This window comes from Bipolaris zeicola (assembly GCF_000523435.1).
Source record: "Bipolaris zeicola 26-R-13 unplaced genomic scaffold scaffold_29, whole genome shotgun sequence".
NCBI lineage: Eukaryota > Fungi > Ascomycota > Dothideomycetes > Pleosporales > Pleosporaceae > Bipolaris > Bipolaris zeicola.
Window position 1 is genome coordinate 1 of NW_006912078.1, and position 13,566 is coordinate 13,566.

At 49.9% G+C, this 13,566-nt stretch overlaps 7 protein-coding genes across 7 annotated transcripts; 3 read left to right on the forward strand and 4 right to left on the reverse strand.

Annotated features, from left to right (window-relative positions):
* Positions 1–256: 256 nt before the first annotated feature.
* Positions 257–2,351, reverse strand: COCCADRAFT_24046 (uncharacterized protein; the record flags this gene model as incomplete). The annotated part of the gene is made up of 4 exons (XM_007711407.1): positions 257–1,469; positions 1,517–1,637; positions 1,742–2,058; positions 2,209–2,351. The coding sequence occupies 4 exons, from the start codon at positions 2,349–2,351 to the stop codon at positions 257–259; spliced, it is 1,794 nt and encodes a 597-aa protein (XP_007709597.1).
* A 473-nt stretch (positions 2,352–2,824) lies between these two features.
* Positions 2,825–4,202, reverse strand: COCCADRAFT_89250 (uncharacterized protein; the record flags this gene model as incomplete). Its single annotated transcript, XM_007711440.1, has 3 exons — positions 2,825–3,038; positions 3,090–4,019; positions 4,069–4,202. 3 exons carry the CDS (start codon positions 4,200–4,202, stop codon positions 2,825–2,827), a joined length of 1,278 nt encoding a protein of 425 aa, XP_007709630.1.
* A 299-nt stretch (positions 4,203–4,501) lies between these two features.
* On the forward strand, positions 4,502–5,345 carry COCCADRAFT_89206 (uncharacterized protein; the record flags this gene model as incomplete). Its single annotated transcript, XM_007711441.1, has 5 exons — positions 4,502–4,542; positions 4,594–4,619; positions 4,678–4,766; positions 4,832–5,234; positions 5,287–5,345. The coding sequence occupies 5 exons, from the start codon at positions 4,502–4,504 to the stop codon at positions 5,343–5,345; spliced, it is 618 nt and encodes a 205-aa protein (XP_007709631.1).
* Positions 5,346–5,792: 447 nt separating this feature from the next.
* Positions 5,793–6,432, reverse strand: COCCADRAFT_34464 (uncharacterized protein; the record flags this gene model as incomplete). Its single annotated transcript, XM_007711420.1, has 3 exons — positions 5,793–5,897; positions 5,951–6,051; positions 6,114–6,432. The coding sequence occupies 3 exons, from the start codon at positions 6,430–6,432 to the stop codon at positions 5,793–5,795; spliced, it is 525 nt and encodes a 174-aa protein (XP_007709610.1).
* A 304-nt stretch (positions 6,433–6,736) lies between these two features.
* Positions 6,737–8,890, forward strand: COCCADRAFT_34465 (uncharacterized protein; the record flags this gene model as incomplete). The annotated part of the gene is made up of 3 exons (XM_007711421.1): positions 6,737–7,202; positions 7,256–8,474; positions 8,536–8,890. 3 exons carry the CDS (start codon positions 6,737–6,739, stop codon positions 8,888–8,890), a joined length of 2,040 nt encoding a protein of 679 aa, XP_007709611.1.
* An 895-nt stretch (positions 8,891–9,785) lies between these two features.
* On the forward strand, positions 9,786–10,615 carry COCCADRAFT_89181 (uncharacterized protein; the record flags this gene model as incomplete). Its single annotated transcript, XM_007711442.1, has 3 exons — positions 9,786–9,851; positions 9,941–10,099; positions 10,163–10,615. 3 exons carry the CDS (start codon positions 9,786–9,788, stop codon positions 10,613–10,615), a joined length of 678 nt encoding a protein of 225 aa, XP_007709632.1.
* A 222-nt stretch (positions 10,616–10,837) lies between these two features.
* On the reverse strand, positions 10,838–11,941 carry COCCADRAFT_2772 (uncharacterized protein; the record flags this gene model as incomplete). The annotated part of the gene is made up of 3 exons (XM_007711394.1): positions 10,838–11,060; positions 11,116–11,739; positions 11,790–11,941. The coding sequence occupies 3 exons, from the start codon at positions 11,939–11,941 to the stop codon at positions 10,838–10,840; spliced, it is 999 nt and encodes a 332-aa protein (XP_007709584.1).
* Positions 11,942–13,566: the final 1,625 nt, after the last annotated feature.

The window sequence follows — 13,566 nt, forward strand, 5'->3', positions numbered from 1 at the left end:
CCAGACAAAATATTAGCAATCGCAGCAGCAATTCTTTTATCTTAATTTAAAAATTAAATATGATTTGGTGGAGTTGCACGGTGTTGAAATTGGGCAAAAAAGTAGTGTTGGTGCGCCCAGACGCTAGTGCGAACAGACTTTTGAGTTAGTACTGTATCAGCACGCCAATATAGTACCTCATGCCTTATCTGGATCTTGTCACAGCAGGGCTAGTAGATATGTTTAGAATAGATTAAACTCTATTATACATACCTATCTACAGCATAAAATGGAACTTGTTCCTCTTTCGCGCCATACTTCCACCCTCCTCGAATGGCACACCCGCGTATTCTGCATGACCGCTGTCCTTCAACTTTCTATTCTCTTTGATCAGGACCCATCTTAGCACCGCAGCGAGAATTCCAACTAGCAGCATGAATGCAGCACATATACTCATGCCTTTGACATAGTACGGGCCATCTTGGTCAGGGAAAATGCTTGTACCAACCAACGGCCCGATTTGTCCAATGAGATTCAAAAGGGTCATTCCGGCACCCTTTTTGCTGTCACTTTCCTGGTTGTTGACCGTCCACGTTACGATACATGTGATCGCACTGAAGAAGCCTGCGGCGGCAGGGAATAGGGCGATATAGCGAACTGTGGTGTTGTCAGACTCAAGATAACCAGATATCGCAATAGTAGCATATCCGGCCGTGGCGAGCAAGGAGTGTAACATGATAAAGGTTGAGCGTGACTGCAGACGATCCGAGTAGTGTGCGGTGATGAGCACAGTTACAAAGGCGAATAGATACGGGGGTGCCGTCAAACCTTGCGCGGTAATCGACTCCCAGCCCATGTCTTTTATGACTGTGGGTAAGAAAACCGGCATTGAAGCAAATGCAACATTGCAAGAGAAGAACATAAACGCTGTCAGGTAGGCCTTTGGGTCTTTCAGAGTCTGAAGCACCTCGCGGAAATCGAGACCTCCTCTTTTTCCTCGGCCTTGGTACTTTTCATCATCCTTGTCTTGGTCTTCTTTCTCCTTTTCTGATCTCAGTCTCATTACTGCAACCTCACGCTGCCTTGGACTGAGCCACTTTACAAAACCCGGCCCGTCTGGGATGACATCCCAGGCCCAGACAGCAACCAGGACAGACGGAAATCCCTCCACCAAGAATAACAATCGCCATGGATTTAGCCGGGTATGCTCTCCGATCTTGGTGATGCCATAGGCTAAAGCGCCAGCAAATGATGCCGAGAGGGGGCTTGCACTGACGACGAGTCCGGTCCGAAAGGCGAGCTCACGTCTGCGGTAAAAGAAAGACAGGTAGAATGGTATGCCCGGAGCGAAGGCAGCTTCACTGAGACCAAGCAGAGCTCGCAGTATAAAGAGGAAACCGAACGAATTCGTAACTGCTTGGAGCGATGCTATGATGCCCCAAGACAGGACACACAAGGAGATGTAGATGTGTGGCGGTACAACGCGATACCTATTCACGTTTAGCGACACATCAGTTTTGGGATGAATTGTACGGACATTAATATCATCCATTCGAAGATAATGTAGGTGATATAAAAGGCCCATAGAAGCCACTCATATTGAGCAGGGCTGAGCTTCAAGTCTTCTGGAAGGCCAGCTATACGTGCATTACCAATGTCTGGCATTCTTCGTCAGCATGAACGCGGTTTGACCAATTCCCATCATACGCGCACCTGCTATGGAGATAGCCGCTGAATCTTTCTGGGTCTAGGATCTACTCACTCGACCGATCCAAGAACGCCAACATGTAGAGGAAGGCCATGAACACAACTAGCCTCCGATCTAGCTTATTCAGGACTGTACGGTCCTCGTCTGGGGTATAGAGTTCATAACTTTGAACTGAATCGATCGAGGGGCGACGCCCACTAGGTAGCAGACCGTCGTCTTCTTCACCTTCCAGCTCTTCTTTCGACACGGGCTCCTGGTGTGGGGAGATTGTTTGTAGTTCGAACGAGTTTGGCTCACGCATCACAGATGGGCTATCGGAGGATTTTGAAGACCGAGTCGAGGGCGTAGCCTGGGGCGAACTGTCACTAGTGCTTGGAGATGGTTGTTTAGGTCGCTGACGGGACGAAGAGGAGGACATGGTTGGCTTTGTTTGTGGTAGGAAGAGGGGTGCAAAGGCCAAAGAAAGGATCGCATTGAATAGGGAACGTGGCTTGCATAAGCCGACAGTTCCGAAATCTTACTATCGTACGGATTTGTAGATGCCAAAAGTGTAATCGAAATGACCGCAATCCTTGTCCTTGTGTTCTAGCGATGACGCTGCGGGGCCCGTGCGGTTACCCCACAATTCAGGGTCACTTCCCTGATCGACATTCGCGTCGCACATTTCATTACGCGTAAAGTTATGAAATCCCATTCAGCATTGTCCTCTGACAGTCCCCCTATAGATTCAATGCCAGAAACTCCAAGAATAGCTTCTCAGATTGTATTTTAGAAAATGTTTGATGCTTTCCATCATCTCTTGCCTGATTTATCTTGTTACCAACGGGAATGCCGTGTATATTTGAGTATGTGTCAATAGTAATTATAACATTTTCTTCGCCCTTATAGTCGGGGAAGAGCCCCGATAAGTGTGTGTGGTACCACCAGGACTTGATTGTACCACTAAACATTGAGACTTTCGAGCCTCTACGAATACATTTCAGAATGCCACTGTCTAGGGTTGCCATTCGAACGACATAGAAACAAACATCCAAATGGTATAATGCAGATCAGATTAGATATGGCGGAAAAAGAAGGTAATAATCATATTCAAAAGTCTGGAGGAACGCCGGTCCCTTTTGATCTGCGAAAGTGCGTCTATTTTGGCAATTGCCAGTCCTTGTAGCTCCACTTCTCGGACACCGTATACTTCTTCTGCTTTGCATACGGGATTTGTCTTCTGGCTTCGACTTTGCCCTGCAGCAGCATTGTCCTAAAACGGTCCTTGAGAAGATTTCCCTCTGGCTTGAGAAGACGTAGCGAATCTCTCAACTCGTCTGGAAGCACAACTTCGAGTGGAGCTTCTGGCAATCTGAGTAAAGTTAGCAAACAGCGCGGTGTGAAAGTGAGGAGAAAATCTTACGGAGCCTTGCCAAATTGCTTTTTCCTAAGCTCAATTTCCTCGCCATCATCTTCTACTGCCTCAGCGTTCTGCTTCTCAAGAGCCTGGCGTACAGCAGCTCTTGCCTTCTCCTTTTCTTCAACACTCTTCGCTAGCCTCTTGACCTCTTGAAGTTGCTGTTCTTTTGCCTTCATCTTGGCCTCGTGCTTGGCCTTCCTTTCGGCCTCTTTCCTCTTCTTGATCTTGTTCCTCTGGGATATGGTTTTCCTCTCTGGCCTCTTCTTCTTTACCTCCTTGTTCTCATTGTCACTGAAGCCTTCCCACTCGCTTTCCCAAACGCTCTCTTCGCCAGAGTCTGATTCCGTCTCAGCGGCCGCCCGTTCCATACGCTCAGCCTCCTCACGAGCCTCTTCTAGGCGCTTCTTCTCGGCCTCGACAACCTTGTCAGACTCGCGCATGAGCTCATTCTGCCAGTCTTCCAGTAGAGGGTTGTATGACTTTCCGCCAGTCGGTTTACGGACTGCTGGGATGGGCTTGCCGGTCTTTGCTTGGGAGATAGGTGCGTGCTTGAGCGTTTTCGGCTCGACTTTTGGCTTCTTCTTTTCCAGGTATTCAAATCTGGGATCTTCCTTGACTTCTTGTACCGCCCATGGGTCATACACAGCGTCACTAGTTTGCACTACATCTTTCTTGACCTGTTCGCCGCCATAGGCAATGGCTCTTAATCTGTCGTATTCCTTACTTGAAACCTTGGCCTTCTTTCTCTTGCCATCGTCGGCAATGTCCGAGAGACGCTTCCTGGTCGAGACGGCGGGAACGGCAGAGCGTTGGGCGAGGATCTCATCAACCTTGAGAGGCTTATGACGCTTTGCGATAGACTTTTTGATCTCGGCAGATCCAAGGGTATCGACTGCGAAGAGTTCATCGGCAGGCTTTTCCGCAATGACACCACTGCCGTTTGTTAATATAATGCAACGCCTGTGGCCAGCGCGAGACATACCCTTGGATTATCTGCTCTCGTACTTCTTCAAGGCCAGACTGGATTTGCGTGACATCGACATTTTTGCGCCAAGCCTTCTTTCCCTTGCGACTAGGCTGCTTGTGCTGCGCCGGTGCGGCTCCTGAGTCTGCCATTGCGTCTTTCGCGTAGTTTTGCGGGCAAGTCGTGGGGTTGTTGGTTGTCGCAAAAAGTTCGAGCCAAAATTCCGACCAACGCACGCACGGACATCCTGGCAAGACCCACCCGGCACCCCTGCGCCTCTCGGTAGTCGGTGTTGGCCAGAGTACAGGGTGCGAGGCCTCCAGTTGGACCAGCACTCCTTTCCGGACACCGCACTTCGCCAAGATACAGAACTCGGAGCCCTGATTGCTGTGTACACGCCTAGTCCTTCGCTTTTGTCTTCTTCTCTGGCCTCTCTCCCATATCCTTCGTCATGGCGCAAGCGGGGTATTCGAATCCGCTGAAGAAGTTCAAGTGAGGTGTCCTCCGCAACGCACATGGACCCTGTATACTGATTGCCTGTAGGCTTGTGTTCTTGGGTGAACAGAGTGGTATGCATGCTTCATTCTCGCACAAACATCCGCCCATGTATGCTGACCAAATGCCTAGTCGGCAAGACATCTTTGATTACCCGGTTCATGTACGACTCGTTTGACAATACCTACCAAGCGACCATTGGCATCGACTTTCTGAGCAAGGTGCGCTTCCCACCCCCATGACACCAAAGCGTGCTCTCTAGAAAATTCCTGACTGGAGCCCCCAGACCATGTACCTTGAAGATCGAACAGTCCGCCTACAGCTGTGGGACACTGCTGGCCAAGAACGATTCCGCTCGCTGATTCCCTCGTACATCCGCGACTCTAGCGTAGCCGTAGTTGTGTACGACATCACAAACAAGAAGACGTTTGAGAACACAAGGAAGTGGGTAGACGATGTGCGAGGTGAGCGAGGCAACGATGTTATCATTGTGCTTGTAGGAAACAAGACGGATTTGAACGACAAGCGCGAGGTCACCACAGCCCAGGGCGAGGAGGAGGCCAAGAAGAACAACCTGATGTTTATCGAGACTAGCGCAAAGGTCGGGCACAATGTCAAGGCATTGTTCAAGAGAATTGCGCAGGCGTTACCGGGCATGGAGGGCGAGGGCCAACAAGGGCAGAGTCAGAGTATGTTGCAAAGTCGGCACGTGAACAAGTGCCATGCTAATCCGCTTGGCAGTGATCGATGTGAACATCAACCCCAGCCAGCCCGCACAGGAAAACTCATGCTCATGTTAGAAATGTCACGACCCATTCACCAATCGACCTTGGTTCATTCGTTCACAGCATTCTCTTTTTTTGTCTTGTTCTCATTATATCTGGGGGTCTCTTGCGAGTCTGCGCAAGTCATTATCAGCAAGGCGTTTGGACACGGGCTACATGCATCTTTAACGTCGGAAACGTGTATTCTGTAATATACCAGGGCGTATCCGTGCGTGCCATGGCATGACGTCAATGGAGCGACGCCCGGCGCTGTGGGATTATGTATAAGCACTCGAAGCCCGCCCATGCCAACCAATTGTGCCATCCAGGTGCATCGTGCTGAACCGGAACGCCAACCGTGAGATGGACCACATGGCGCCATTACATATACAGGAATATTACATGGGGTCGTGATCAGATGGAGAGGGGTTCCGTGAAAGCTTGCTGAATTTTGATCAAAGTACTAGTGTCGAAAGCGACGTTTTACTCGAGATCGCCTGCTGAGCCCGCCTCAGACGGTGTCTTGCTGCCGCCGACCGGGATTGAAGTGTCCACGGCGATCATCTCGGCTAGGATGTCTAGAACCGGCTGTGTAGTGTTAGCAAAAATCGGAGCGCACAAGGTGGCGAAAAGGAATGTACCTTGGGGACAGTCTTGTCGTAAATGTTGATCAGTTCCCTGGGGTTGGGGTAGACCTTCAATGCGCGGTAGAAGCACAGCGCAGCCTCCACGTTATCCGCACCTGCCATACAATTAGCACCACACCCCGCCAAGACCACGACCGTGACCACAATGACTGCATACCCTTTTGCACCATTCCCTCTCCCTGGGCAACCTCTTGCATAAAGTATGCCTCGACCTCCTCAGGGTCCTTGGGGAAGCCCTCATCGTTTGCGCGCTCGACCGCCTCCCGGATGGCCTTCTTCTGCTCGGCGCCCTGTGCTTCGGCCTCCTCCTTGGCCTGGCGCTCTGTCCGCTTCGACTCCTTCTTGAGCTGCTTGCGGAAATTGGGGTCGTTTCGTCGCTTGTAGTCGAAGTAGGCGGCATATGCGAGGAGGCCTGTGATGATGGTGCCGGCGCTAATAGCCGCAATGGTGGAAGGTTTTAACGACGAGTTGGACATGATGGCGGCCGAATGCGTGGGATTGAAGAGCGCTTGGTGGCGGAGAAGGCTCGGCGGTACACCTTGGAAATGGAGGAGGGATGGCGGTGGTGCGTGAGTGTGTGGTGTTCAACTTTTTCTCCAAGTTCAGGGAAGGCACGATCCGACATGGTGGAGGGTCCGAGCTCACACGCTCGCCGCGGCCCCATGCACGGCATGCATGATGCACTTGCGCTTACCTGTCACGACCACCTCGACTAATACCTCGACTACTACTACTACTACTGCTGCTGCCACTGCTGCCACCATCCCCCCCAAAGGCAGCATGTCGGAAAAGCAAAAGGGCATCTCCCTTCGCAAGAAGCGGGGGGACAAGAGCAAAAAGGCCCCGCCCGTCATCAGCGCGCCGCGTCAGATTAGCGCGCCTATGCCCGTGGCCGTCGCTCCATCTTCACTGCCAGGCTCAGGACGCCCTTCGAATGAATCCAGCAGATCTAGGACGAGACAAGATGCTCCGCCTCCGCCTCCGCAAGCAAACCCACAGCGGCCTGATAAGACGGCTGCTTTGGTCAAGAGGAGGTACTCGCAAAAGGTCACGACGAACCCTCCCGACTTCAGGGACAGAGCGCCTATGCCTCAGATGCCTATGCAGTACCGGCAGGAAAGGGAGCCGAGCCAGACGAGAGAGCCCAGGCAGCAAGGCATGTCGAATGCGCCCAATGGGTCCAATGGGCGGGCGTTGCAGGTCGACCCCCGCGCACTCAGAGACCCCAACTTGAAAGTAGAGCAATGTGAGGCGCACATATTAAGGGAATATGTACAATAAAGTATTGACTGCATTCAGATGTATCCACTATCCTCGCAGATGCTTCCGAAGCCGACATCAACCGCTACCAAGACGAACTACGCAAGACCAAGCACCGCACTTCCCTTGATCTCCAGCACAACGTATACCAGAACCGCACACAGTTTATCAAGATCAGTAAAGAGGCGGAGAAGCTCAAGGGCGAAATGCGAACACTGCGCCAGTTGATGTCCGACTTGACTACCACACTTGAGCAGACAGCATCGGCCACTGGCGCAAACAACGATGCTGCAAGCAACAGGAGAGCTAATAGAAGTTCGATTGGCGATCTTAACCAGCTGCGAGCAGGCCAATTGCAACAGTTGTACAGGGATGTCGAAGGCTCGCAGAAGTACCTACCTCCCATACCCGGACGATACATAGTGTGGAAGTCAGGGAAATGGTTCGAACTAGACTCTGCAACTTTGAAAGCAAGACGACGAGTCAGGTTGCTCCTCCTGAACGATCACCTTCTGATTGCGACAGAAAAGAAGGCCCGCAACGATATCCCCGGGCAGCGTGAGGGCAATCGAACAAACATGGAATTTACTGCGCAGCGATGTTTTCCATTACTAGACACCCATGTCACAAGGACACCAGAAGAGCGCATCATTATCCGTGCGGGCGCGGAATCATTTACCTATGATACCAAGAAAGAAGACAGTGGTGACAAGTCCGCTTTCGTTGCAACCTTCCGCAAAACTAAGGATGACTTGCGTAAGAGTCAAGAAGCCGATGTGCAAGAAAAGGACCGGACCCAGGACTCGTACAGCCACCTGCTCTCTCGTGACCCTGCACTCATGAACAGGACAGAGCTTCTTGATAATCTTTCTGATGGTATCAACAACGAGCAAGCCAACACATTTATAGACGTAGATGGCCAGAAGCGAAATGTTCGTTGGGTGGAAAGCCAATTGGATGACTTGGACATTGAGATTGCGCTGCAGCATTTCGAGGAAGCAGTGGTAAAAGTCGATCGACTTAAGTCACTTGCGAAGAATATTCGTGGCAACGAAATGGCAAAAGCCATTGTAACATACAAGGTCAACGAGCGAGCTGCTAAATTGGCAAATGTGCTGGTCAAACACATGGTAGAGCACAACAACTGGTTCTCATCTGTACGGCAGCACGTCAGCTGGGTTGTCCAACTAGGTTTCGAAGACAGAGCGCGCGAAGATTATCTCGAGGCTCGCGGTAACCTCATTAAGACTCGCTCACGGTTCGTTTTCTCCCTCTTTTCTCTCTCCTTTTATAATCTGTTGGCTAATGCTTCTTCACAGTCAATGCGTCTTCGAAGGCAATCTACCAGACTACATCTTCCAAATCTCATATATCTACTTCACCATCATCAAAAACACAGTCGACATGTTCCAGCGCTGTTTCCCCCAGCAACTCATGTCTGCCTGCGTGAAATGGGCCAAAGAACATATTGACCAGTTCAACGTACTGCTCAAGCGGCAGCTGAGCAGTGTGGAGGAGGGCGGGAACGTGTGGAATGTGTGTCTGAGGTTGGCGCATGAACATGCGGAGATGCTGAGGGACGTTGGGTTGGATTTTACGGAGTTGGTGGGGAGAGGGATTGGGGAGGAGGAGGGGGAGGATGCGAAGGCGCTAGTGGGGCTGGGTGTGTCGTAGATGTGTTGGGAATCATGTAAATAGCGTAATGGGACATATGAAATGTATCGCATTTTGTGAAATCGGCCTTGATGCGGTTGTGATCATTTCCAAGGTAAGATGCGACAAAAGAGGGCCCGGTTGAACTTGAGCACAAACAATGCATAGCTACCTGTACCACGTCTTCTCTTGTCAACGATGAGTACTGAATTGCGGGTAGTAGGAGTGTCTGAGCCAAACTTTCTTATAGTTAAACGCACACACACGCATGAACGAACTGCTATACTATAGTGAGGCTCAAGTCATTAATCAACGTTTCGGTCAGTATCGAGGTTAAGGCGAAAGCGCGAAGTCTACAAATTGGATTAAGAGGGATGAGGATATGCTACACCGATCATATGGAAAGTTAAGATATCATGTCGTGCTGGTGTGATAATTTTACGCTACATGCGATAGACGAGACACTGTTGTTGCGATAGCTAAAAGGAACATACCATCGAACAACATGGTCTGTTTTCTTATATATCTAGCCCTCTAATACATTCTATTTATAAAAATCTCTCAAGACGTAGTCTTTGAGTTCTGGTCTAGTCGTGTCGCAATGGCAGCCTACTGACAGTCTGCCGCTGGTCACAAACGCCTCTGTCTTCACTAACCTTCACTTTCACCTCAACTTTATTCGACGTCACCTTCTAGAAAATCCTTGAAAGCCTGCCAAATACCGCGCTAATCGTAACTGCATGTCACGTGTGGTTACTAAGCTGTGGGAGTCTGCCTTCACTAGGGATATAAGGACGACTGTGAGACTTCCCTTGTCGCTCACCTCACTTGCTCGAAGACTCTACTCTCAACTTTAATACAGTAAGCTGCGCACCTTATCACCAAACATCTACCAAACAAGCCAACAAGACTCAAAATGCCTTCGGATAGCGAGAACATCACCTATCTGTATCAGGTCTTGACCCACAATGGCCCCCCGACTGTAAGTCTTACCATTTCCTCTGCAGAAGTGAGAAGCCATCTATAAATAGTCGCAATTCAGGCATAAACAACGTCGCTAACTTGCAACAGATCGACTGGGAAGCCGTCAGTGCTGCCCTTGATCTGAATAAGGGCGCAGTAATGAAGCGCTGGTCCCGCCTCAAGTCAGCCGTGGAGAGACAGCAAACGTCTAGCAGCTCTTCGTATCCCTTCCTCTGGCTCTGCATTAAGCACAGCACCCGCACGAACGTAAGTTATGCTACACATCACCTCAAAAACGTCAGGAAGAGTACACCACTAACAGCAGGATAGCCTATCAACTGGGAAGTCATCGCCACAGCCTGCAACACTACGACTGGTGCAGCATCCAAGCGCTACTCTCGTATGAAACTGGCGTTCGAGAGGGGCGACGCTGTACCTAGTTCTCCCGTTAAGGCCTCTCCTGCTAAGACCAAGGCTGCCTGCAAGCCCGTTACCAAGGACGAACCTGGTGCTTCTGAGAATGTCAAGACATCACCCAACGCGAAGCGCAAGCGCTCAGTTCTCAAGACTACCGCTGTCCTTGACGATGAAGATGAAGAGTCAGATGTCAAGCCAAAGCGTGGCAAGCGCAACATGACCAAGAAAGCGGCTGTCAAGGAAGAGTACGAGGATAGCGATGCGTTCTTCAGCGTTGAAGAGCCCACCGGAGCCATCACTGAAGCAGCGGATGTCAAGTCGGAAGAGTATAATAACTTGCTTCCGGCCGATGACGTGTGCGCTTGAACAAGGCTGGCTAGAGGGAAAGATACTTGGGTGATATGGATGGAATCTGCAAGGAGTGAGAGGTTTCCAAGGCATTATGATTGGTATCAGGGTTCCTTATAGTCGAATGAGGGGTTGACTTTGTACGGGAGATTGGTATTCGAAGTGCTCTGAGTACCCAACTATCTCGGCCGCCCCTAATAAATTCATGATTTCACATTTTCGTTTTCACTGTCCATGAACCTACGGCGTCAGAACCAACTTTCCAGTAGTCTTCCGGCCCTCAATATCCTGAGTCGCCCTTACAATATCCTTCAAAGGATAAACATCGTGAATCTTGACCTTCAGCCCGTCCTTCTCAATAAACTTCCACAGCTCATTCGATGCTTCTAGAACTTCCTCGCGCGTAGCGAGGTAGTTGAAGAGCGTGGGTCGGACGAGCTTGATGTTCTTTGCTGCAAGACGACTAACAGTTGCGTCAGTCACTATTTCCACAAAAAGGACGAAAAGAGCAAATTCACCTAAGAGCAAAATTGTCCACAGGGCCAGATGCGTTACCAAATGAACACATAGTACCCTTCCTCCTCACCACAGCAAGCGAGCTGTCGAAAGTAGCCTTGCCAACTGAGTCAAAGACGGCATGTACACCCTCCCCTCCCGTAATTTCCAGGACCTTCTTCACGAAAATGTCTCTGTCTTCCTCATAGTACTCAAGCAACACCTCAGCACCATTTTCCTTTGCGAGATTTCTCTTCTCCTCCGTACTAGCTGTCGCAATGACTCTTGCGCCAATCGCCTTCAGTAGCTGACACAACCACAGTCCGACACCACCGGCCGCAGCTGTGACAAGGATCCAGTCGCCCTTTTGCACAGCGTACGCTTCACGGATAAGAGTTACAGCGGTTAGCGCTTGGAGCAAGGAAGCAGCAGCTGTCTTAGTAGGAACAGAGTCTGGCAAAGGAACCGTCGTCTTCGCTGGCGCAGCAACGTATTCCGCATAGGCCGATTGACCCATGTAGGCTACTCGTGCACCCACTTTGAGGTCGGCGGGTGTATTGGAGCCGGTTGCAGCAATAGTTCCTGCGCCTTCGCGACCCAGGATGTAAGGGAAGTGGGTGGGTTTGTAGACTCCTGAGCGGAAGTATCTGAATACGATATGAGCGGCAATCTTGCGGAGATACCATGATAAACTCACGTATCGATGTAGTTGATACCAATGAACTCATTCTTAACGAGTACCTCTCCCTCCTTGGGCTCAGGAACCGGCACATCGCTATATTGCAACACATCCGTCCCACCCGTCTTCTCAATATACACCGCCTTCATCGTCTTCGGTATGGACGCCATAGTTCTGAATCCGGTTATCCTCGGGCTCACGTGTGCACTGATAGCTGCGAGTCTCGTCGCTGGAGATGTCTGTCTGAAAAGTAATTGGGCAGGGCGCACAGCTTGCAGCGCAAAGATCATAAAATCGGAACTCAGGAATTGATGAAGGTTCTGGAGGCTTGGTATTTTTGTCTTGGAGGGATAAACGCTTGGGGGGGATAAATACATACACGGCTGCTATTGCCCCGCCCCCCACACTCCCCCGCTCCCTGCAGCTATCACGTCACGTCACGATACGATTGTCTTATTATTCAGCGGAATTTCTTGTATGAGGGAATTGAGGTGACTGGTATACGAATGGAGTCTAGTATGGTGAATCATCTCCCGACATGTAGTACTTGTCAACGGTGCATGTCACTTAAAGGGCGTATGGGGTTGCCGATTGAAGGGGGAGGTGGGGGGAGACCCACGCCGATTTCGCTCGTGGAGTACAAAGTGCGTCTTGTTAAGCAAACAACGCCACAGACCGTCTTTAAGCTCGGTTCGCAGAATGAGCAACCTTCCCGTTTACCAGAGACAATGCATGAACTAAGGTACCCTAGCTAAAGACAGTTCCTGTTGTTGTTTTTTGTCTTATCGCCTTTACGTTGCGCTCGCGCGATTCTCGGGTTTTTCACTGCGATACTGTAATATCTCTTTTGAACGCTCGGAATAGAATCGGTATTGATAGAATTGATATTCAGACGAATACAGGGTCATATGCTAACCATGCTCTCGACTTTTCACAGCGGTGGTGGCCAAGAAACCCATGCAAAAAGCCTCTGAATCTACACGGACATGCGCGAGGTAGTTGAAGTGCTAGCATGAATCGTATCCAAGACAGAAGTGTGAGCTTTTTTTCTTTCTTTCTGGAAAGAGCACTTTGGTCAAAGTAAGGTCTGAATGCCGTGGTCTCAATCAGTATACCGTACCGTGTCATGAACGGATTGTGTTTTCTTAGAAACAATCTGTACATTCAGGTGAGCTTCAGGTTGCGACATCTCCTTCCCATGTCCGTATATGCTTCTGTCTTTATCTCAACTGTGGCGTCTGCGTTGCGCCCTGTCCTTGTGACGAACTTAGCTTTACAAAAGGTCTGTCTAGTTTCATCTGTCGATAGTTTTCTTTTATATTGCCAAGAGATGTACACAGGGGAGGTGTATTTTGGTGGTAAACCTGCAAGACCATACCTCTAACCGAAGCTCATCTACGCTCCTTACGTTGGGTAAATTCTCCAGATACGGAGAGACATCACAAGTAGCAAACTTACACTGGATCACGACATCTTCTACAATGGCACTTTGCAATAATTATAATCAAAAGGTTGGCCATTTACTCAAACCAACATCTAAGCACACTGCTCCGCTACTGCTAAAGCCATAAGAAAACTCGTTATCTATCAATTCATCTCATACTCTGTTCCTGCAACATTCACAACGAACTCGAAGCCCTAGCGCACACATTGGGGAACGACAACTTCATACAAACTTCAGGATGGTAACAAACAAGATAGAAGTCATTGTTACAGGTGAGACTTATGTTCTGCACAATCCGCTCATACTGACATATAATAGCAAGCCGAATTCCAACCAGGGTATAATTACATT